The sequence below is a fragment of the Lutjanus erythropterus genome, chromosome 18 (assembly GCF_056507025.1).
Source record: "Lutjanus erythropterus isolate fLutEry1 chromosome 18, fLutEry1.hap2, whole genome shotgun sequence".
Classification (NCBI taxonomy): Eukaryota; Metazoa; Chordata; class Actinopteri; order Lutjaniformes; family Lutjanidae; genus Lutjanus; species Lutjanus erythropterus.
The window spans coordinates 34281315-34306795 of NC_139334.1; the positions used below are offsets into that span (position 1 = coordinate 34281315).

General features: G+C 40.1%; 1 protein-coding gene across 1 annotated transcript; it reads left to right on the forward strand.

The window, feature by feature from the left end:
• The first annotated feature begins 508 nt into the window (after positions 1 to 508).
• gabrg1 (gamma-aminobutyric acid type A receptor subunit gamma1) lies at positions 509 to 23120 on the forward strand. The gene is made up of 9 exons (XM_084743282.1): positions 509 to 694; positions 13484 to 13644; positions 15818 to 15885; positions 16209 to 16429; positions 16734 to 16816; positions 19324 to 19461; positions 19840 to 19992; positions 21623 to 21825; positions 21938 to 23120. The coding sequence occupies exons 1-9, from the start codon at positions 618 to 620 to the stop codon at positions 22217 to 22219; spliced, it is 1386 nt and encodes a 461-aa protein (XP_084599408.1). The 5' UTR covers positions 509 to 617; the 3' UTR covers positions 22220 to 23120.
• The last annotated feature ends 2361 nt before the right edge of the window (positions 23121 to 25481 follow it).

Here is a 25481-nt window from a genome sequence, read left to right on the forward strand (position 1 = left end):
TGGACTCCTGACCTCAGTGCCACTAAAACCCTGGCTCTGACCCTGCTGAGTATCCTGAGAAACCATCAACTGGTGAACAGAAGGAGATGTGTCAAGGTGCCCTTGAGCAAGACGCTCAAGCCAATCCACAACTGCTCGGAAGCTCCTGGATTACCCAGCAGCAGCAGCAGCAGCAGGTGTGAATGTGAAGCATCTGCATCCAGAGAGCTGTTTCCCTCGAATACATAAAAAGATCAGTGTGAATAAAGAACAAAAGAAATGTTCATCCGTCAGTGTTTCCTCTAAGATGTGAGAGGAGACACAGATCTTTCAGTGTGAAGCAGCAGTGTGTGTGAGTGTGTCAGACTGAGCAGCCTGTTAGCGCCACTGCAGATGGACTACAGCAGAGTCAGCTCCCCTCACTCTGCCACATCCTCCCCCTCCACACACACACACACACACACACACACACACACCATGGACGCATCTCTCCCATCCTTCCGTCGCTACATTTAACCCTCATCGGCTGCGTTCAGAGGCGACCTGACGACGGCAGGAAGGAAGGAAGGAAGGAAGGCTCTGATTTCTTCTTCTGCGTCTCCGCGGACTCCGTTAAGGTCGTTTTCCAGCTGTGGAGGATGAAGCGGCTGTTTGTGCGAGCCGTGCAGGACAAAGCCATGAGCCCCTGGCTGCTCTTCGCTCTGCTCGGACTCTGGTGAGTGAGCGTGTGTGTGTATATGTGTGTGTGTGTGTGTGTGTGGATGTGGAGGAGCAGGAAGCCTCCATCATGACGGGAGGAGAGGAGGGAAGGTTTGTCGGGGTAAACGGCTGCAGATGTTGCCGCCTCCTCCGGGTTCTCATGTCTTCGGGATCGCTGCGTCCCGCATCTTGTATTCTACCTGTGATCAGTGGGTCATCGTGTGAGCCGCTGTGGCCTGACAGGAAATCATTTATCCCCTGCTTTCGTCGGGAAATTTGCGTAAAATTAACCAACGTTGTGTGCGTTTCTCTGATCCGTGCGGGATTTTGCGCACACAAAACCAGGCTGGTTTTATCTCCCCCAGCATCTGAGTTCTGTTTCAGGGGGTTTGTCATGAGCTTTCAGCCTTTATCTGTCTCAGTACAGCAGCAGAATGTCATGTGGGCTTTTGACAGAAGGATGATGGATGGTTTGGGTCCTTGGAAGACACAGATCTTCACTTAGCTCAGCCCCAGAGGAAACCCGTGTGGCTCAGTTCGGTCACAGAGGTGTGAATTGTGTCCTGGAGAGGACAGGCCTGTATCCCTCCAGGTGAAAAATGTGAGAATGTCAGGTAGAAGCTGCAGCTGCATTTCTTCACAAAGCAAATCACTCTGCATGTCACAGCCTCTCTGAGGTCAGGTGATGCACACAGAAAAGGAAGATTTGGTCCTGGAAGGTGTGGAGTCTTATAAACCTCAAAATAAAACAAAACAATCATAAAAAAGAACATTGTATTTGCCTAGAACTGCAAAAATTAATCGAGTGATCACGTATTAAATGAATCACCAACTATTCTCATTGTCAATTAATCGTTTTGATTAATTTTTTTTAAAGGAAAAAAGACTAGAATCTCTGTTTCCATGTGGTTATTTTGAGGTTTCTTTTACTCCTTTATGACAGTAAACTTTAGTCTTTGTCTTTGGGCTGTGGACAAAACAAGACTGGGAAACATGGATTGACAGTTTTCACCATTTCCTGGCATTTTACTGTCCAAACAACCAATCGAACAATCGAGAAAATAATCGACAATGAATATAGTTGTCCTACATTTGCCAATTATAGTAATAAAAATTAGTGAGTATATGTTGGAAAAAGTTTAATTTAATGCTTTCTTTGATATTTTTATACACAGTATTGTTTTATATCACAAATGTCGATGTTAGACCAAATATGTTTTCTTTGGGGGGAAGAAAAGAAAGACCAATGAATATCAGTCAGCCACTAACAGATAAATGTTCAAATTCACCAGAAACTCAGTAGTAAATCATTACAATTTTGTCTAACAATTAAGATCAATTTAAGATTTTTAACATCAACAGCAAAATTACATTTCAAAATTTAAGCTTATGTGGTTACAGTTAATGTGTCTGCAGCAGTCTGTCTCACAATTGATTTGTCTCTTGCTTTAAAGCTAAATATGTAACATTTCTGCATTAAATGTCAAAAAATGCAAAAATTATGTTATATATTTTGTTAAGCTGTGCCCATAAATTATCCCAAATGTTTCCAACAATGTTCAAACGCAGAGAAATACCTAACTTATTCAAGGTAACAGTGCCTTCTGGTTCCTGCTAGCTGCGAGTTGCTAGTTACCTTGTGAGGCAACTGGATTCATGAGATCACATGAGAATCCATCTTACCAGGCTTCAGGTTATCAGTGTTCAAGGAGGAACTACTGGCAGATATGGGTGTGGTTTTAATTGTGGCGACAGCAAGAGCTTAGCATAGATACTGTGATAGCATCAGTTATATCAGAACTGGGGAGTATTTCTTTGTTGAAAGAAGAGCAAAGAAGGACACTGTTTTCCATGGAAAAGATGCATTCGTTCAATCTGACTGGTTGAAGTTAGCCTGCGTTAGATGTGATAGACACATGGTTCGTCCAATCACCTGCCAAATGTTTTTCGAAAGTGTCTGCCCTTCTCCAAACAGTTTCTAAGGACGACTTCCCAATTGGTTCTGTGTAACAAACCATCTGGCATGTCAGGTTAGTCGCTATAAAGACTGGGAAAACACTGGATATTAAACTAAAGCTTTGTGGAAATCATGACCTGGTTACTCAATTCACAGACTTTGTTGTGAGCAGTTTCATGTAGGAACTACTTTCTTTCTGCAGTAGAATCTACAGTGCAATCTACTGAAACTACTTTCTTTCTACCTTACTTTTTTTCTACCAGAAAGAAAGTAGTTCCTACTATTTTATTTCCACTGACTACACCCACCAACTGTATTACCACACAGAAGGAAGTGTGCATCTACTCCAGTCCAACCCACAGAGCCAATCAGAGCCCCTACATCTGTCAAAGAATAGTGGTTATAATTAAAGCTGCAGAAGTATAGATATTTTGACTTTTAATCCCTTTTAAATCTCTTGGATCCTACATTTCCCACAATGCACTGTAATATCTTCTTTTTAGACCCCTCTTCCCGGTGATTGCCTGTGCCTTTCAAACATGTTGCGCATAGTTTGTAACTTAAGCTTTCTGTTATAAATGTGCGGTCTCAAAACCAAGGGGGATCATGTGGGTTGTATTCTCAGACTTGACAAAGCTCCAGAAGAGACTCACAGCCTGAGTAGGATTAAAACTACAGTCTGTGGCATGTAAAAAAAAAAACTAAAATGTTACTGCGTGACAGGTTTTTATCCTCCACCATGATGAAGAAGCTGCAGATGGCATCTAGTTTACAAAAAGAAATGACACAAACTAGGCTTCTAATTCTAGTAATTACATTTAACAAAATAACCCAGACTACAGAAAAATGGCTTTTTTCTTACTGTAGCTTCACTGTGATGTTTGAGCTCCGCTGTGCAGAATGATGGACTATATGTGCAGAGTCTGGGGGTTTTTTAAGCTTCAGTTGCACATACAGTGACACAAAACTTGCACGTGAGGCAGAGGAAGTCGATGCAATTTAAGGAATTAATTAATTGCGTCTTCATTTAAGTTTTTTGGTGGGGAAATTCTATCAGACAAATTATTATTCAAAGCATTTGTAAGTCTTTAAGTCTTGAAATATGTCTGAAGGGGATCTTTAAGTAATTCAGTGGTATAAATCACTGTTTTGAACAAACAAATTAAGCATTTTGGGGATTAAAGAACAGAAAGACAACAGAATAATAAATGCTTGGCTACTCGAAAGTAACACCATCCGAGTTTGCATGCAAGCTTTTCAGTTATGAACTATGTCAGGACAAGCATTAGCCCAATAAATTCAGTGCTTACATGTTAACTTAATGCCCCCTATTTAGCATTCATAAGCAATATACAATTAGGAAAACGTTTAACACATTATAGTTGAGAGTAGACATAAAGACATACAGTATTTGTCAGCACATATGTAAAGACATATGTAATGTTACTGCAGCTATATTTTGCCATATCATCATATTATCTGTTTATACAGCAGCCTCACTTATGGATGTGGTCAGGACAAGTTATAACTGTTGAAAATACATTAATAAACAGTTGTGTTGTAACCACAAATGTTTATATCTCACTCATTCCTGAGAATTGCTACAAATCATGTCCTACCAAAAAAAAAAAAAAAACTTTAACAATTATAATTATTAATGGAACAGATCCATAGTTATTATCACTGGGAACACCAGACTCTACTGTTTCATATCAATATGGCTGCAATGAAAAAGGTCTATTAAATTTACAAGGTGAACAGATTGCCTCCATTCATGGCGCTTTATATGGATGAGAAATTGCAATTAACCCCCCATTTGTCCTATTCTTGGTGCACTGTGTACGTGCCCTGTTGCCTTCAAGTGTCCATCATGCACGGTGTGCAGCATATACACAGAATATACTCACAGGTTCATAGTTAAACAAAATCTCAAATGCAACCAGTGTTCCTTTTCTACAATATTAGCCCGCAGCAGGTTTTCTGTGAGTCAGTTACATTGCTAATTTGTCTCATCCTGAGGTCACCTGATCACCTGAGGCAGAGAGAACAACAGGTGTAATCACTTGACCTTAATGAGAGGCCCTGTGTCCTGTCTTTGACCTGAGCTGTGTTGTCTGCATCCTGTATCATCCTGCGTCCTAATTCAATTAGCACATATAATTGATTGAAGTATTTGATTTACTAATTGTGTCTCAGCTGGAATTTTTCTACATAGAGAAATGATACAGTGGATTTGTTAACTTGTCCAAGTTAAGTAAATGCTGTGACAGAACAACACATTCTCACTTAAACACAGCAGCTTGGTCAGTGGTCCTATGCTTCTAACTATGATGCTGTTCATCCTCAGTCAAAGTTCTCAATAATAGATATGCAGCGTCCAGGTAGACTGTCAAAATAAAGGCACAAAAGCTGCTGATCATGGTTTGGATTAAAATAAATATATTAGTGATGAAAGTTGTGCATGTAATGTAATGAAACGTAATGTAACTTCCATGGGTAAGTACAGAACGTTACATAACATTACACACATTACATAGTATGGGGCTCTGCAGTAAAGTTATCAAAGACAAATATGCAATATCTGGGAAGACTTTCAAAATAAAGGCACAAAAACTATGTGATGTACGTACATAACGTAATGTAATGTAATTTTCATAGATGAGTACAGAATGTAATGTTAAGCTTGTTACAGAGTACTTTCATAAGCATAATGTCTTAAAAAGAATAACTTTGACTGTTGGTTTCATATGAGACACCCCTTCAAGCGTCAGTTTTGAACAAACGGGACTCTACAGTCAAGTTATCAAAGATAATTATGCAATGTATGGGTAGACTTTCAAAATAAAGGCACAAAAACTACTTGGGTGGCTTAAGACAACAACATTGTATAGTTTGGTTTAAGAAAAGATCGTGGTTTGTGTTAAAATAAGTACATTAGTTGATAAATCCTGTAACATAACACAACAAAACCCAACACGTAATATAACGTTCATAGATTAGTACAGAATGTAACATAATGTTATGCACTACTTTCATAACCATGAAGTCTTAAAAAGAAGTTAACTTTGACCACTGGTTTCACACTGGACATGAACCTTGGTCCCGTCTAGCGTCAATTTTGCACAAACAAGGCTCTGCGGTCAAGTTACCAATGATAAATATGCAACATCCTGAGAGACTTGCAAAATAAAGGCACAAAAATTACATTATGTAGTTGAATTTAGGAAAAGATCATGCTTTGGGCTCAAATAAGTATGCAAGTCCCAAAACCTAACATTAACCCTAATGTCCTAAAAAGAGGTTAACTTTGACTTTGGGTTTCACATGGGACACAAACCACAGCCTCCTGGGTGAAAACGCAGGGTGTTTGTTTGACCAATCCATCCAAACCACATCTCCCAGATGTGGGCTTTCTCACTCTACATCACCTGACTTTGACAGCACATTAAAGCGTATAGGTAGAGGGATGCCTCCAGAAATGATTCTAGAGATGTAAACTACAGCGTTATAGTTTGAAGCATGAGGGCACTGAACAAGCTGCTGTATTTGACATGCTGGAAGAGAGGCAGCACAGAATGAGAGTATAGGAACGTTTCCATCACAGCAACAAAATCCTTCTTTCAAGAATATCAAGAATGTAACTAAGCGCTGCCTGGCTTTATTTGATCATTAATATAATGTAGTTAGTGCGACCTTTGGTTCTTAAACTCAGTTCAGTTGTGGCAGCACAGGCTTTGCTGGTTTCAGCTCACCCAGCAGCCCTGGAACAGATGACAGTGGAGAAAAGTCCCTGAAGAAGAACATGCTGAGACAGACTGAACTGGTGCGGAATCAGTGACTCATCACTAAAAGTCTCCAGGGCTCCGGTTGAATCAACACTTCGAATCAAAGTGAGGAGATTCAGTGGAACTCTGCCTCGCCAGCTTCCACTGTGTCACTTTAAACTTCAGCTGAACTCAAGCGGCAGCCGGCACAGCTCACTGCTAAAGGCTGCGCCCCCAGTGCGTTACAGCGAGCTCGACTTCTTGAAACGGCCCCCAACACGAACACTCAGTAATGAACTCAGTGAGACAACTCTGGAGATCTAACTAGAAATATAAAGTTTTTACATATTTCAGTGTCAGTCTGATGCAGTCAGCTGTAGTGATTGCTGTGCTTGTATCTCCAACACTCTTTCTAGTCTGCAAAAACGAACACAGAATCAAATAAACTTGACTCATACAGGATCACTGAACTGTAATTATTAGATGTGGAAAGGAATCAAGGACATCTTTTGATCACTTGTAGAACCTACGTGAAGTTATAGCTCACAACTAAATACTCACTGAACATTTGAAAAACCCAATGGAACAAGTAAAGAAGAAAAAATCTGATGGGGCGAGGAACACAAGCCAGCCCGTCCTCACCAGAAAAACATCTGAAAAGTTCCCAAGCAAGTTATTACAACTCATGCTTCCAAGATGGCAACCTCTAATTATGCCACGTGACTTTGGATATCGTTATATGGTGATATGGCACAAGTGTCTTTTCCTGGTTTTTAAGGTTGCATTACAGTAAAGTAATTATTTGACCAGACTTTTCTAGCAATTCTATTATTTGCCTTTACTCAATTCATCATTATGTCCAACAGAGCTGCAACTATTAGTCATTTCTCTGATTTCAGCTTCTTAAATGTGAATATTTTCTGGTTTCTTTACTCCTCTCTAACAGTAAACTGACATCTTTGAGTTGTGGATAAAACAAAACATTTGAGGACATCTTGGGCTTTTGGAAAACACTGACATTTTTTCACCATTTTCTGACATTTTATGAACCAAATAACTAATTGATTAATTTACAAAACAAGACAGATTAATCTGCAGTGAAAATAATTGTTAGTTGCAGCCCATTCCTGATGATTATTTATCAAAAATGTCATTGTGTCCGCACTGTTATTTTCAAGTGATCAGATGATACTTGTGTGTCCAGATATCATCAACCTATTTGCATGGGTTGCTGTGGGAACAACGTAGGTGTCCTGCTGCTGGGAACCGTTTCAGCCTTTGAAAAGTGGTGGGCTGTGGCAGCCAATGAATCTGCATATCCAGTGTTTAAGTATATATATATGTGTGTGTGTGTGTGTGTGTGTGTTTGTGTGGTGGTAGCTGTAGGACCAGCCATTATTCATAGGGTTGGTAGTTTGAACTAGGGTTGGGCCATATCTTTCAAATTGGCATGACGATGGTATCATCCATCAGCCCCATCCTAGTTTGAACCCTGGCTCCTTCTGTCCACATGTCAAAGTCCTCGAGCTGAACTTCATATTGCTTCTTAGTATGTGTTTGATAAAAACTGTTGGTCAAAAGCATCTGCCAAATAAATTTGTCTATACTATGATGGCCAGATCTACAAAAATAAGGTATTAGGAACAGTTCTCCAGGGTTCTTTAATATCAGTACCAAATTTCATCACAGAGGTTTGGCAGTTGGCAGATGTCTTGCCTGTACCAAGGCATTTGGATGGACATGGACAGATTAACAGACCAACACTGCCATTCAATTGCTCATGGGGAAAAAGAGCAATATAATCGTTGTGTAGCAACCAATTGTTGAAGATTTTCTATCCATTATTCACATTCAGTAAACATAATTCACAGAAACATAGTTTCATGAAGGCTTGTACAGTATTATTTCTGTTTTCTAGTGATAGCACAGAGCAGCAAGGTTCCTCTCTGCTGCACTAGGTTATTGTGTCGTGGTGGAGGTCACGTTCTTTGTATTAGAAGTCTGGGCTGAACGCCAAGTCCTCGGGCCTCTTTACAGTATCAGGCCCATGTTCATTAAGAGAGAACAGCAGCGGCACACCTTGGCACAGACACAGAGTTCAGCCATGTGAAACCGTCTGTAATAGACACAGTGTGGCAGGGCAGGGGAAACACACATTACAGCTGTGTGTTATTACCTGGATACATCCTAAAAAGACCTTTTTGGCATCAGATCTGCTAAGCATTCTGCCTCTGTAATTCCACAGCCTGTTCTCATCCCATGCCATCAAATACGGACGTGTTTGTCACACCCCTCTCAGGTTACATCCTCACTACTATGGTTTCATTTTAAAATGCACAGGTGTCCACACTACACAGACATTTGGTAATGCTCCTGGCCCCGTTTCAGTTTTAAAACTCCAGGGTTGTGTTATCGTCTGGACAGACAGACATGGAGACCTCTGGATCTCTGATCCACTCAGGTGTGCCTCCTGCTTAGAGCTATCAGTTACTATGTTTCATTCCCTGATTAGTCAAATTGCAAGCTTACCAGGGATTTCCACTAGATGCGGCTTTGTGACGTCACACTTGCGCTGCAGTTTTGTTCCCTCATACGAGTGTCTGCAATTTCCACCAGCAGTGTTTCAGAGGCGTTTCAGCAGCAGCTCTTTGTTGCTTCTGCCATGGATAAGTAGGCTACTTAGTTAAATGATGTCTTTATGATCATGAGTCTGCATGGGGTCTTTTATTTTGAAAATTAACTGGATTCTCCTTGCCTGTTCCGTGCTTGACTTCCTACCTGTTCGACCTGCTCTATGCTAATTGATGCGGCATCCGTCAAAAATAGACTCGGCGCATACTCTCAGTGGAGCAGAGCGCCAAGCCACTTCTGGGAAGCATCTGAAACGCGCCGGGGTGCTTCTGGTGGAAACACAAGCATTGTCTAGAATAGCCACAAATCGGCCCCAGTGCTGCCACCAGCTGCACCTGGTGGAGATTAGGGGTTATGCTCTTTTATTTAGTTTTGATGCTTTTTGCCTTTATTAGCCAATGCTGGACTTTGCTATCAGCTGAGTCAACAGCCACAGTAGCCAGTGAGCAATATAGCTAACATTACTGGTGAAAAGCAATGTTCATCCATTCTGTGGTAAAGATGAACATCTGCCCTTGGACATCTTGGGTCTTGTCTGGCAGTTTTTAGCCTCTGACAGTCGCAGACTGGAACCATGACACAGCTAATGGAGCTAATGGCTCATTACAAAGATAGAATGCATGTCTTGTTACCTGAATGATGAGGGAATATTCCAGAAAACCGCTAATGCACCTGGATTACCCTGACAAGTTGTTTCAGTCATACATGTGTGTAAATAAGGGACTCGTTTTGATCCACCAGTGTTTACTACTATATGCTAGCTGCTAGCTTTGGTTAGCCTGCTGTTTGTGTTCAGCCATTGTAAATACAATGACAGGAAAGTTAGACAAATAAGAGAATGTCATTAACAATACATTTAAAAAAAAAATAGCATTATCCAAGAGGATTGTGTGAAGATCAGTCACATTTTCCTGCTCCATCTTTTCATCCCATTATCCTGGTATAAGACTGCTTCCTCATTGCACTGGCACGCACTTGCCTAGTGTATGTGAATGGTCACATGATGTGCGTTTTCAGGCATGTTAGCAAGGATGGAAATTATTTCTGAAACGGTGCCAAAATGGATGGGGATAGTTTTCATTCTAAAACAAAAACGTGGCAATGTAGATGTAGCCTCATACTGATGCACTAGGTACCCTTTGATGTCTGCATGAGATGCTGACAGAAAGCCTTTTTCATTCATTCATTCATTCATTTTCTGTAACCGCTTATTCCGTAAGGGTCGCGGGTTGCTGGAGTCTATCCCAGCTGACATTGGGTGAGAGGCGGGGTTCATCCTGGACAAGTCGCCAGTTCATCACAGGGCTGACACATAGACAGACAACCATTCACACTCACATTCACACCTACGTGCAATTTAGAGTCACCAATTAACCTAGCATGCATGTCTTTGGACTGTGGGAGGAACCCAGAGAACCCGGAGAGAACCCACACAGACACGGGGAGAACATGCAAACTCCGCACAGAAAGGTCCTGCCCCAGCAAGCCAGGGGATCCGAACTCAGGACCTTCTCGCTGTGAGTGCTAACCACTGCACCACCGTGCCGCCCCCGAAAGCCTTTTTAACATGCAGTTAATGCTGTGAAATGGTTAAATTTTGGTTAGGTTTAGGCAACAAAACTTCTAGGTTAAGTTTAGGAAAAAATGTTGTGTACATGACGTGACGTAGTAATGTTATTCCATTTAAAAACTTTAAATAACATTGACTTTCGACTTTACATAGGACATGGACCCCTGTCTCCTGAGTGAGAGTCCTGTATTTGTTTGACCCATCCATCCATCCCACGTCCTTCATAAGCCGACTTTTTCGCTCTTTATACTACTTCACCTGAGACAGATGGGTTTACATCAAAGTTACTTGAAAGCCTGGTGCGTCTCAGACAGGCAGGGGCGTGACAAAATGTCGGCATTTGACGACCTGGAAATGAAAATAGGCTGAAATCCGCTGAGAATTTGCATATGACTTAGACCCGAAAGAATTTCCTAGAATAAAAAAATGTATTTCTTGATTGCTTCACAAGGCGATGATTGAAAAGAGGCTTTATTGAAATGCATTGCTGTGATCACAAAATAAATAGCTTTCAGTGTTTGCAGAGACAGCTGATTTTGTACTCTGGTGTTTGCTGAAATAAGCAAAGAACAAATACATGCTGTATAAGCAAAACGTGGCTTTTGTCCTTGGAGAGTCATACAGCCTAATGATACTGTGTAAAACAGCAAAGAGGGCTATCCTATTAAAAAACAATGATTCCTGGTCCCAGTCCTCCGTATTTGTAACATTTCCTCAAAATCAGTCGCACAGAGACAACAGCATATCAGCAGAGGATTCAGTCCTCCATCTGTGTCCATTTCAACACGTATGTATTTTATTTATTTAGTTATATAAAATTAAGGTAAATCAGTTACATTTCTAGGACTTGATGGCAGGAATATGTGCATAATTATCACACATTTTTATATGAATTCATAGTTTTAAGTTGGAAGAAAACAGCATAAACATATGGTTCAGGTTGCAGCTGAACATGTAGCCATTAGGCAGCTAATGTGGACAGCTGCCATGATTAAAACATATTGAAATGCATCCAGTGAGGAAACATTGTAAGGGCTTCAGTGTGTAGTCATTATCAAATTGAATTTGGCTCATTCTCAAACACTGCTGAATACCTCAAGGATGTCTTCTTGTGGAGGTATTCCAGTCACAATAAACTAGGTGCACTGGGTGGGGTATTACATATGCCATCTGGCATGGGAATGCCTCAGAATCCCTCTGGAGGATGTGCCTACAGAGAAGGACAAATGGGGCTACCTTGCTTAGTATGCTTAGATTTCTACTAATTCATCCATCCATTTTCTGCCATTTATCAAGGTCTACGTTTAGACATAGTCAATGGTCTGAAAGGTCTAGAGGCAGCCAACACACCTCTGGACTTGTATCGGATTGAATCAAGATTTCAGTCGTCTCTTCAGTCAGAACAAAGTAATCCAGCTGCCACGTGCAAAGCATTAAAGATGATCTCATCTCACGCAATACATTTCCCCTCTGACTGAAAAGGAATGTGAGGCTGAGCGAAGGAGGTTATTTCTGTCTGAGTGCAGAGGTGGTCTCCTGCAGGTGTGGGCTTTTCCTAAACGCAGGTGCTAAGACTGTGAAGCTGTTGACTTCGATAACAAATCACAGTATAATGAAGCCTCCACCCAGCGCTGCAGTCAACACTGGAGCCTTAAGTGCTGTTTAAGAGGGTTTTAGCACTTAAATGGAATGAAATCTTGAGTTTTAGAAGCAGTACAACACAAAACTCCGCCTAGTTTTCAAGGCATCACTCATTCATCATTTATTATCAGTACACAATGCAGGGTTGTACAACAAGATTAGAGCTGTAGTTCCCTCATGTTACACACATACAACATGCAAAGATAATTAGATTCAAAGTAGAATAGGCTAAAATATAAAATAAAACTGGTACAGTACTGTCAAGGTAACATATACATGTATACACTCAGAAAATAATCAGGGAAACATCTAAAACATGCAGGGCAGTGAGCTCTGAGGACCAGGGTTGGGAAACACTGCTCTAGATGTTAGTAGAATTTTGCAGTTCACTAAGAATCCTGCCACACTTCAACCCGCACAGCTATGTTATACAAACAAACAACAGTAATGTGACAGTGGGTAGTATTTTGGGCAACTTGTATGAGAAAAATTGTTGAATTTATATGCGGAAAAGTCATTATAACCCAGTCCATCATCTCTACCGACTCATCCCCTCAGAAAACAGTGGCCAACTCCAGCAGTGAGAGCAATGTAGGTCCTACTGTCCAGTGATGGTAATTATATGATGTGATTTTGTGCAAAACAACTCACAATGTCTTTGTTTCAAAAACGTGTTGTATGTAGTGTTTTTGGCAACTTATATAAGAAGAACTGCTGAATTTTTGATGTGGAAAAGTTGCGTCCTGGTCAGTTTCTAGTCAGACTCTTTGTCACTTGTGACTATTTGCAGTTCCAGTTACTGATGTCAACTTAAAGAATCTCCAACATGAAGCTTTTTGTCATATTTTAATACGCTTGGACTGATTTTAAAATAACAGGTGCTCCTGTGCACTCCGGGGCACTATGGGGTCAACCCATACCCCACCGTTCATTTTCCACTGCCTACAAGTATATTTTTATTATAGGTGATACATGTTTTAGCAATAAAACAAAATAACATATTAAAAGACAAAAGTAATCAAGTTTGAAGGAGCTTCCACCACAGTATCTTGATGTGCCCCCCTTGCCATAACAAAACTTGAATTTTTTCATACCAGAACCAACAAACTGCTCAGATCATACTGCAAAACCAGACCTTAAACCCTCTTACAGATTTTCTGACATTCAAACACACCCATTAAATTAGATGCAAGTATCTGTAACTTTGTCTCTTACAATGTTCCTTTGTTTTGTACTCCACAGTGCAGCCTTTGGACCCAGTAAACAGGAGGAAGAGGATTATGAAGATGTTCCCATAAATAAGACCTGGGTCTTATCACCGAAGGTCTACGAGAGCGATGTGACTTTGATCCTGAATAAACTGCTGCAGGGCTACGACAACAAACTGCGGCCCGACATCGGAGGCAAGTCAAGTTCATCCTTTGGAAATGTGTTTTGTTTGAACTCTTATGCCACAAAACACTCGACTCACAGTGATACAAGGGGGAGTTCAAAAGAAGCTGTAAATAGCCCTGTGCAGTGTGAGTTACTGCTGTGTCACTGCGTAGAAACATTTGGGAAATTACATGTCAGCTACTACTGCTGTCTGGGGAGAACCTTGTATTTTAAATATTCAACTTTTAAAGTGAGGCTGTGCTATAAAAAAGAACTAACACATTGTTCCTCTTACTAAGGGAAAAGAAAATACTGAGCCAGCAGTAATAGCGATGTTCATCAAATGTTATGTAGAATCTAAGAAGAATGCACACAATGTGAGATAGAGATTCATCTGGGAGACATAATATACAGTATTTGCTTTGTTTCATTTGTCACTGACATTCTAAACAAGATGCAAAAGGAACATGTCAGCAAAGTAGTGCTTTATGTTTTTGTGTGAAATATATTTGGACATGTTGTCATGGTCGAGGCAGACAGTCGCCCACCGTGAGCTTGGTTGTGTTCGAGGTTTCTCTCGGTGAAAAGGGAGTTTTTCCTCACCTCTGTTGCAAAGTGCTTGCTTGTGGTAGAAATTGTTGGATTTCTTTAAATAATGCTATAAATAGTACGATCTAGACCTGCTCTGTATGAAAAGTATCCAAAGATAATACTGAAATAAATGACTTCACATGAAACTGTAGATGTTCTACCTTTCAATGACTTTGAGAACTTGTCTTACTTCTTGTCCATGTTTCCTTAAATGCTAGTTTGTTAGATTAGCAGCCATGTTTCAGTTGCTAAGCTACAGCATCTAGAGTCAAGTGCCAAGTGTCAAGGCCACTGTGAAGGTGTTAATGCAGGCTGAGTGTGCACTTGGCTAGACTGTTGCAGAGCCAAACTATGATTCAACAAGTGTTTGTGGGAGAGTAACAAATCATGTTTTATTGCATAAAAAGAGGTTGGAAAGGTCAAAAATGGATGAAATGTTAATGTGTCTCCCAGAATGTTTCAAAGTTCAAAGAGGGCTCAGTCTTTCTTCAGGCTGCAGGCAAATAAGATTTCTTCCTCAAATCAGACCTTTAAGACCAACTGTCTGCACTTTTCCAAGTGATTAGACATCACCAATCTATCATCACAGGTTGCTGTGGTTACAACATAGGGACTGGTGTCAATGCATGCTGGTGACATGGCCTTCCAACATGGAAGCACAATAAAAGGAATTGCACCAGATAAACTCAGCTATGGAGGAGGCTGGTATACATTACACTTCCATCACTCTGGTCTATTGACACTGCTCTTGTGTGAAGCGTTGTGAGTGACGCAAAAAACACTCTTAAAAACAATTTGACCTCAGCTTAGATGGTGTAAAGGTATTGTGGTATACCATGGCATTAAGAAATTCCAGCAGTATGATTTTCAATACTTTCAAAAATACACACACTCCTCTTTCTATTAAAGTGATATGGACATGGTATTGAGAGTATGTAATGCAGTGTGCAGCACATGCCACCAGAGGTCATGGAATTTGGGGGATGAAGTTACAGGACTAACTAGTACAAAAGTAAAATGCCTCTACCTGTTAGTCTGGCAGTAAATGTACAGTGTGGGTTTGAGCTTGTCAGTTAATAAAAGCTGCAGCTTCTCAAGACCAAAGCAAAGCTGCAGTGTGTGTTTTTTTTTTCCAGATTGAAGGAATAGCAATACGATCTGAATATGCAAAAAAAAAAAATAAAAAAAAAAAAGATTATCATTTGCTGACGTTGTTTCACCAACCTTTTGCACTGCAGTCCTTGTTGCTGTGATACCTAGTAAGTGCTGTATCTGCCAGCAGTTCCACCCCGTTCTGCGTAATACACCACTAAGAACTGAGAATCAAGAGTCTAAGAGATTAGACACATCTCAGATACAAGACTGACTACACAATATCAACACAACTTGAAGTCCAACAATAGATTTATTTTACTGACAATTGTGGGCATCTTCATCTAATCACCTGAGCCTACTGTACTGACCTTTATTTAGGCCAAAAGAGAACTGTACAGAAATGCAATAGGTAAGGGGACAATATAGCAGGGACAGACAGCATCTTTTGAACATCAGCTAAGAAACATGTAAATCTTGATGCGGTCCATGTCAATGCAGTCCTCTGTTATGTTTCAGTGAGGCCGACAGTGATTGAAACAGCAGTGTATGTCAACAGCATTGGACCGGTGGACCCCATCAACATGGTGAGGCTTCTTCTGATTTGCTTTTGCTTTTTCTCTGTTAATATAATGGATCATTTATCAGATTTCCCGACTGGGGATCAATATGTTTTTATAGATTGTTTTTCAAATTTTTGGTAAGTCATTAGCATTCATCCTAGTGTGTGTTCAAAACACAACAAAATAATGGCAATCCATCCAGAAGTTGAAGTTGGTTCAAATACTATTTTTTCCATGCAGCTTTCAACCTGCGTCCACTGAGGAAGAAAGAAAGAAACAAAAAAGAGCTGCTAAAAAGTGGACGTTGATTTGATTTTTATTTCTTGGATTTCCTAACTCTGTTGCAGGAATACACCATTGACATCTTCTTTGCCCAGACGTGGTATGACAGCCGACTCAAGTTTAACAGCTCGATGAAGCTGCTCATGCTCAACAGTAACATGGTAGGCAAAATCTGGATCCCCGACACATTCTTCAGGAATTCCCGCAAATCAGACGCCCACTGGATCACCACTCCCAACCGCCTCCTAAGGCTGTGGAGCAATGGGAGAGTCATGTACACACTGAGGTAGGACAGTTATAGACTCAGTTTGCTAACCGTTTTGGTAGCCATTTTTAATGTTGAACTATCAACTCTTCAAAATTCTTTGTTGTTTGTGCAGCTTTAGTGTGTGCATCTTATCATGTAGTTCTCTTTTAGGTGATTCCAATTTGTCAAAGCATGATCTAATGGTCATTATTTTGTTCTACATTTGTTGGTGTAGTTACAGAGAGAAAACATAAAGTACCTTTACTGTGATCAGTCACATTTGGGAGGGAAGAAAACATTGTTGAGACTTGCTTTTTCTCTGTCACAATTCTGTTTTTGTCAGGTTGACTATTAATGCGGAGTGTTACCTTAAGCTGCATAACTTTCCAATGGATGAGCACTCGTGTCCACTGGAGTTTTCGAGCTGTAGGTGGTCAAACGCTTTCCCCTCCCATTTTTGAACCCGCCATCTCGACTTCAACTTCCGTAACCTGCCCAGAGAGAGGGGCTTCTGTGTGGGCTAGCGTAATGGCTAAGCCCTTGTTCCTTCTCCTTGCCTAAAGGCCCATCTGCTTGAGGCTGCCCTCTCTAAGCCTGTACCAAATCTATCATCTGCTCCACCAGCGGAGAGAGGAGGTCACCCAGCCCCATTTTCTCTGACAGACTTAATGAATTATGCACCCTCTCCCAGTCTGATTCATGCTGTCTGTGTCATCCTTCATTCGTCTCTCGCATTGTGCTTTAGCCTCTCATGTCTTGTCATGATCTCAATCTTCCACATGCTAGTGAAAAATGCAAAAACCATTTCATGGAAATGAGGACAAATGTCAGGACCACTACAGTCACACTGAATGCCGTCAAATGAGCTAAAACCAGTGGTAATTTCATCAACAAAAACTATGTAACTGCACTGCTCATTTGTTTAAATGCCTGAAAGAATGTAAGTTTTGCTTACAAGCAAGCATTCTCTTGTAGTTGTGCAAATAATGCTCTCTCATTAGCAATGATGGAAGTAGACTGATGTTGCTATGTCAATGCAAAACCTTTAAGGGCGCAATATGTAAGAATTATAGTTTAAAACATTCAAAAAATAACTAGAATTATCAACAATTTTGATGTTATGTCAAAGACATTTATGAATTGTGTTGCAGAGACATCTACTGAGGTTAGCATGCTAACCAGCTAGCCCTGGGCATCCTATCAAGTAGGACCTCAAGAGGCGATAGTCCAGTATAACAGCTCATGCCTGCCCTGTAGTTTCAGCTGGTGCTAGTGGCAAGTTTGTTGTGTTCCACAAGCTCTTTCAGCTTTTTGAGTCTAACAGTTAAAAAAATTAAACTCGAATAATATCAAGAAAGGAAATAATTTTACATCTATATTCCTTATTAAACAAAAACTACAGCCTTAGACCTTTTGATTTCAAGTCTTTCTAAATAAACTAAGACTTAGTGGCTTTGTTAACTCATCGTAAAACACACTAAATTCAAACTCAACAGAAGCAAAATAAAATTCAACTAAACGGTCTTGGTAAGTTTTTCCATGGTTCCAACAATCACCAACTCTGATTTGGTCAAGATAAATCCATAAATCATCGAGTGAGATGTGAAAATATTCTGGTTCTTCACACTATTTTCCCCACTGCTGTAGTCCAGACTCAAGTCAGCTAATATGACCACTAGTTACACAGATAATTGAGCTAACTAGCTAACAACAGCCGCAGTCCTCTACTTGTACTATAAATTCAGCAGGTGCCCAGTTCTTACACTTAATCTTAAAAAGAGGAGGTATGATTTCTTTACCTATGGTGACCTTAATCATAATATCACTATATCCGGAAACCTTCACAAGAAGTACAGGATGAGCCTGCTTTGTTGAAAATAATCCAATATAGAAGCACTACAAGCCCAAGTCAAATTAAATATTGTGGCATCAACAAACATCCTTCACTACCAATATAATAATGAAAGTGTTACGATTGTTCAAGCCTGGAAACAAGGTACACAAGGAGCAGGACCCAAATGTAGACTCAGAAGCAGAAGCTGGTGCAGTACAATGATTAAACTGCAAATAATCAATACACAAAAAGGTTTACAAGATGCTCAGGCAGGCACTGGCCAAAACAGGGTAAAGGCAGTCCAAGCAGGCAAACAAATCTGTAAAGATGCAGGCAATGAGTCCAACAAAGGTACAGGAAAACAAGGCAAAGATCCAAATTCACAGAAAACTAAACACTAGGAAAGGCTGGAATGCTTTATGCATAGACAAAGATGAAGTAGCCGCAGTTTGCAGGAAACAGACTGAACGCTCCAGGGACGAACCGTCTGATTCTGGTCGAGGCCTGTTAAAAGGCATTTTTCCTCACCACTGTTGCTTTAGTGCTTGCTCTTGGTGGGAACTGATGAGTGCATTCTAGACCTGCTCTTTAATGAAAAGTACCCAAAGATAACTTATGTTATGATTTGCCACTATATGAATAAAACCGAAATGCCGCCAAAAAGGCAGCAAACACACAAAAGAAGGAAGTAAAGCAAATCAAGACACAGAAAATAACTAAACTAAATCTCTTTTTTTTTCTTTCCTCCAATGTACAACTTACGTAGAGCGATTACCTCCTCACTGTATTTTCTGGGAGAAAGCACTATCTCACATCTGCACTCAAACTACTGACTGTTACTGGAATGACTGTTAAAGACCATGTTGAGCACAGACTATTTGCATTCGAAGACATCTTGCTCATTTGAAGAAATTTCATGAGACTGTACAGGTCAGATCCATCTTGAATGCTCCCCTTTGCCTTGCCATGGTGCAATGTTCCCTTGTGATGTACAGTGCATTAAATGAATGACAGATCTGAGCTTCGTGTTTCTTTCTATAGGTACCTGTAAGACTTCTAATTTATCTATTATGTGTCTTTGTTGCGGGGTTTTCTTTAGACGGTTATCCCAAGAATGAGATCATGTACCGATGGCAGAGACGGGCGGTGGAGGTGGCAGACCAGCGGTACTGGAGACTCTACCAGTTTGCCTTTGTAGGGTTGAGAAACACCTCTGATGTGGCACACACCCAGTCAGGTGAGAGCTCCTCTTACATGTTGCCAGTCTCCCATTTTACTTATATGTAAGGGACTGATATTACAAAAACTTGTAGTAGATTTAGGCAGAGTGAAGTTCAATATTATCAGATCCAATTTATTGTCTTGCTCCACTTGTATTGCTATGGTGTACTGCAATCCTATGTATGTCTGCAGTCTTCTCATCTGTATATCTAATTTAGTGAGCCATAGTAGGTAGGTAATTCATGATTAAAAAATGGCAGCCTGAAATGAGTCACAGAAATTCCAATCTGTTCTATTTTACAATGCACTGACTAAATTCTTTGAAAATGACTTTCCCCCATGGGCTTTTTAATCTTTCATCTCTTTATCTCCCTATCTACTGTCAAACCTTCAGGGGAGTACGTAATCATGACAATCTTTTTTGACCTGAGTCGGAGAATGGGCTACTTCACCATCCAGACCTACATTCCCTGCAGTATGATCGTGGTTTTGTCCTGGGTCTCCTTCTGGATCAACAAGGATGCAGTCCCAGCCCGCACATCTCTAGGTTTGATATGTTCTTATCTCACAACCAGAGCTCAAATTTGCCTTGTTCACCTTCTTACTACAACTGATGTGATCCTATATGTTATGCTGCTCACTATGATGGTAAGATTTTTGAGATTTTATGTTTTTCTTTGTGCTCATGTTCTTGGTTTATGGTTCGAAGGGCTCTATTCAAAAAGTTGATGTCACAATCATCGCACCAATCAAGATTTAGCAATATTTGAAGGAGAATGTGATGACAAATCTGATGAAATCACACCCACACCGTCCTGTTGAAGCAGATTAGCTGAGTTTATGAGTCTTCATAGCAGGGTAGCAGTACCATAAGAGATTGGACCTGAATGCAGACCCAGAAGAGATGCAGTACATTATTTAATGGTAAAAAGTCAATATCCAAAAAGTCTTGACATAGTCAAGCAAGCACAGGTTGGAAATCCAGGGTCAAAATATTCATGCAGAAAATCGAAACAACAAAGCAGAACTCCAAGAACACTGGGGAAATGTCTAAAACACTTTATACAATGACAAAGACAAATTGCCACTAACATAAGGGAACACAGACTAAATACACAAGTGAAATCAAATCAAAATAAAACAGAAAACCTTGCCTTAACATAATGAACCAAAACAAACAACTATGAAGGAAAGCAGATGGCATTAAAGATCTTCTTAAAAACATTGAAAGACTTGTTTATAATTTGATTGTTGATTATTTGTCATAAATATTAATACTGTAGGGAAATACTTTCACACAGTGATTACAGCGAAGCCAGGAAGAGTTTGTTGCTGAAAACTTTTGGACATTATTATCTAGAAATCTCTTGAGATGGTACTATCGAACCTCCCACACCAACCAAGTTGTAAAATTTCCTTTAGAAAAGAATACCAAAGGCATAGGACAAGCTAATGATCTAACATGAAATACCCCTTATTGCTAGGGAATTTTACTAATGTGTGCTTTGGCTGTTATTCTGCTATATGCATCACGGAAGACACAAGCATTTGTTGGCTCTCAAAAATGTCCAAACTTGGACCAGGACAAAGTCTGGATTTCTTGCCAACAGTTTGTCAAAAAGACCTTGAAAACTCCTTGTTGGGAGTCTGATGTGAAAGAGTTTATTGTGTTCGAGCAGAAACATCAATAAACATGATCAGGCTCAGGAAACCAAGTGATTTCAGCTCCCCAGAGTTCTGGCTAAGTCACCACCAACTTTTCAAAAAGAAACTCCAGCCAGGCCTGGAAATAATGGTGTCACACCTGAATACACCTGAGGGCAGGCAAACCTATCGGTGTCACATTTTGGACATATATAGCCATGTGCAAATCTATTGGTGTCACATTTTGGACATATCTGGTCATGTCTGACTGTGGGCGAACCTATTGGGGTCAAGTTTTGGCCACGTACCGGCCTCCATTTTGAGCAGGGGTCCATATTTAGCCATCAACATCCAGTATCTTACGGGCAAGAGTCCTAGAGGATCTATAGGAAATTTCTCAACAGCTGACACCATTACCTCCGAGGCCATATTACATACCTAACATCATAATGTCACTACAACACATTCAAATGACTACAGAAAAAGTGTTTGATATTCCACTGATGAATCTGTCTTTGTGACAAACCATTCAGGTATCACCACAGTGCTCACCATGACAACACTAAGTACCATCTCCAGGAAGTCTCTGCCCAAGGTTTCCTATGTTACTGCCATGGACTTGTTTGTCTCTGTCTGCTTCATCTTCACCTTCGCTGCCCTCATGGAGTATGGCACTCTGCACTACTTCACCAGCAACAGACAGACGAAAAAGGCTAAAGCCAACAATAACACACAGGTATTGAACAATCATTCCCCTTTTTCTTTCTTTTTAATGTGTCATTCTCTTTTGAACCCACTGAACGGTAATAGTAACACGCCAAAACACCTGTGTGTGTGTTCCTTCACAGCAGAAAGCGTCCAGCATGGTGAATATCCGACCTGGCACATCCTTGCTGCAGATGAACAACATTGTGCCCTATCACGAGGAGCCTGACTATGCTTATGAGTGTTTGGACGGAAAAGACTGCACCAGCTTCTTCTGCTGCTTCGATGACTGCCGCTCAGGTGCCTGGCGTGAAAACAGGATGCATGTGCGGGTTTCCAAAATTGATTCCTACTCACGAATATTCTTCCCCACTGCTTTTGGCCTTTTCAATCTGGTTTACTGGATAGGTTATCTGTATCTATAAAACCAATACCTCAAAAAAAAAAGAACAGCTGGAGTTTAACATCTGCAAGAATTTCACAAAAGCAGAGCTGCTCTTGTAGCTGAAATACTAGCTACTTATCAAACTTGTATGACAACAAAACAAACTAAATTAAAGTTTGAAGACTTAATCTGTCCCCCCATCGGTCCAAAACATGGTTCCAGAGCAAGATAGGTTGACAACTACAGGCTAGTGCACTCTTAGAAAAAAGGGTTCCAAAATGGTTCTTCCTGAAGGGCTTGGGTTCTACCTAAAACTATTTGCATCTGAAAAACACTTTTTTGAAGGAAAGGGTTTGTCAAGTGTTCTTTGAAAGACTAAAGGTTCCTTTCATTTTCATCCAAAGAACCGTTTTGACAGAAAGACTTCTTGAAGGATTGCTGAAGGCATGTGTGTTAAAAGTACCTTGATGAAATGGTATTTTTAAATATTGATGTATCTGGAATCCTCTTAATTCATTTTGCTTGTGTTCTTGTAATTTTACTTCATCATTAGAATACAATATGGTTGCCTGTAGAACCTACAAAAGACAAGAGTGTTATAGGTGAAACCCATATATAAAAGGGGCCTTGGGTAGAACACCTTGGTGCATTCTAGATAAAAAACCTTGGCATAGGAAAGGGCTCTTAGTAGAACCCTGTGGGTGGGTTTTAGATGAAACCTGTGGAATATAAAAGGGTTCTCAGTAGAGCCCCCTTGGTGGATTCTAAATGAAACCCATAGCATATAAAAGAGTTCACAGCAGATCCCCTGGGTTGGTTCTAGCTGAAACCATTGGAATATTAGGATTCCCAGTGGAACCCCCTGGGTTCATTACTTGCTCATTTTAACCCAAACCATGATCTTTTCCAAAACCTAACCAAACATCTTGTTGCCTAAACCAAAAAAACCTGCAGCAGTCTTCATGAAGTTTAACAACGTTGAAAACATATTTAAAGATTTAAGTTAACTTTATGTTACATATATGTCATGTAACTTGCGTTAGGTACATTAAGTGACATAAGTATTACTTTACATATGTTACTTATTTTAACCCTAATCATGATCTTTTCCAAAACTTAACCAAGAATTCTTGTTGCCTAAACCTAAAGAACTGCAACTATCTTTAAGGACATGTTTAAAGATTTAAGTTAAGATTACATTACTTATGTCATGTAACTTAGGTACATGAAGTGACATAAGTATGTTATGTTACCTTGCGCATCATAGCATACTTATTTTTACCTAAACAATGATCTTACCAAGTACTTTTGATGCCTAAACTTAACCAGACTGTGACACAACATGTTTAACAATAAGTTATGTGACGTAACTTATGTGATGTAAGGTCCAGTATGCCTCTTACTGGTTATGTCATACTGGGAGTCATTAGCAATCGACCTATTTTCTCATTTGTATGAGAACCTGTTGTGAATTCTAGCAAATATTAGAATTTAAACCTCAATAGATTCAATAAGGATTTGAAAGGATTCGGATTCATTGATGTGATACTGGATATTTTAACATGTTGACAAACCCTAACCCTACCTGTAGCAGCTCTGACTGTAGAAATGTTGCACAAGTGAAACTCCAGTCCACACAGAGGAGATATTGCCATCAAACGTAAAAAAAAGCCCAATGTTTGTTTACTATTTGCCACCGTGCTATTGATATTATTGAGAAACAGGAAAGATGAGGTGCATTGCACTTTGTAGCTGTAATATGGAATGAAGGGGTAATGTTCCCTCTCTTAAAGGTATATTCCCTGATTTTTTAGAGAGGCCAATGCTCAGTTTCAGTTTTAGGATTTCGAGGGCACTATTGGTCACTCTAAAACAACCAGGGAGCATATCCTTGTATATCTGAACAACTCCATTGTTCATAGGGTTCTATTTTTCTAGGCAGCACCTCACAGCATTATGATGAGTGAGGTTAAACTGGACCAGCCTCTGCTCAGAAGCTACTGCATGGAATGAATTTGTAACCTCTGTCAAACAGTGAATTGATGATGGTTGTATTTCAAGCAGCCAGATTTTATACTCTGATGTATCATAAGTTACAAAAATTGATCCAATTGTCATTGATGCACTTGTTCAGGCAAATGCACACACACTCTCAAATACTTCTGAATTTAAAGTTTCCAGCTCTAAAAAGTACATTTCCTTCCTGAACAGCTTTGAGAAAACAACGTCCTTTACTATACAGCTCATAAATTACTTGAATTTCCTTTTATACAGTTCTGTTGCGTGTAAAACTCTCACTATGTGGACAGATGTTTTTGCCACCCCACCAACAATCTGAAACACAAGAAATGAATGCATACTGAAACATTTCCAGCTACATCTTCTTTGAATTACTCTCCACAACATTTTCAGCATAATGTCTGAATGGCAGCAATTAATAGCATAGAGTCAATATCATAAAGGAACAAATAACTATGATAGACTTAAAGCTGATTTTATTTTTCTTCATAGTTACTTATGCCTCTGCACAGACGTACGGTATATCATTTCTTCAGAAATGGCAGAGGTTTATGAAGTTGTGTTCCAGTTTGACATTTTCTAGTTCACTCTGGAAGTTGTCCACTTGATGAAAGGTGAAAGAGACTGTTTATTCAGTTCTGTAGAATCAAGTCTAGGACTGTATGAAGACTATTTATGAGTTTGATAGCTCAGCAACCACCCATCTGCAGCAAAGTTCTTTCTGCGACTAATGCTGGATTTCAGTAAGCTAACCAGGAAGTAAAACACTCTGTTAAACTGCAGAGTGGTACTGTGAAATAAACATCCTCCGAAAAAGTTTGGCCAACCTACAGTCTGACTCATCAGATGTACACTGCAGGTGTAAGTCCTGCCATTGGCCGCTTGCTCCAAGTGGCATCCACAGCATCTGCATCTATGCTTTCAAAGTCCCTGAGAAACAAACAAACAAAAAAAAAAGTCAGAGCTGTGACCTACACACTGAAAACAACAAATCAGCTGGGACATTGATGGTACAAGTGTGAACAAGCTAACAGCTGTTACCAGTAATGTAGTCATTTCAGTGCCAGAGCTAAAGAAGTTCCCCCTCAACACTATTTTGCAGCAGCACCATCACTGCATCCTGGGCTTAGAGTCACCCAGGACGGTTGTGATTGGTTTAAAGAAATCCAAACAAGCCGGGGCGTTTTTCCCCCACAGCACGTGCATGTAGCCGGCCTATAATCTTTGTTAGTTAGTTGAGATAATTTACTTTTCTGCTTTTCATAAACTTGAATCTTTTGAGT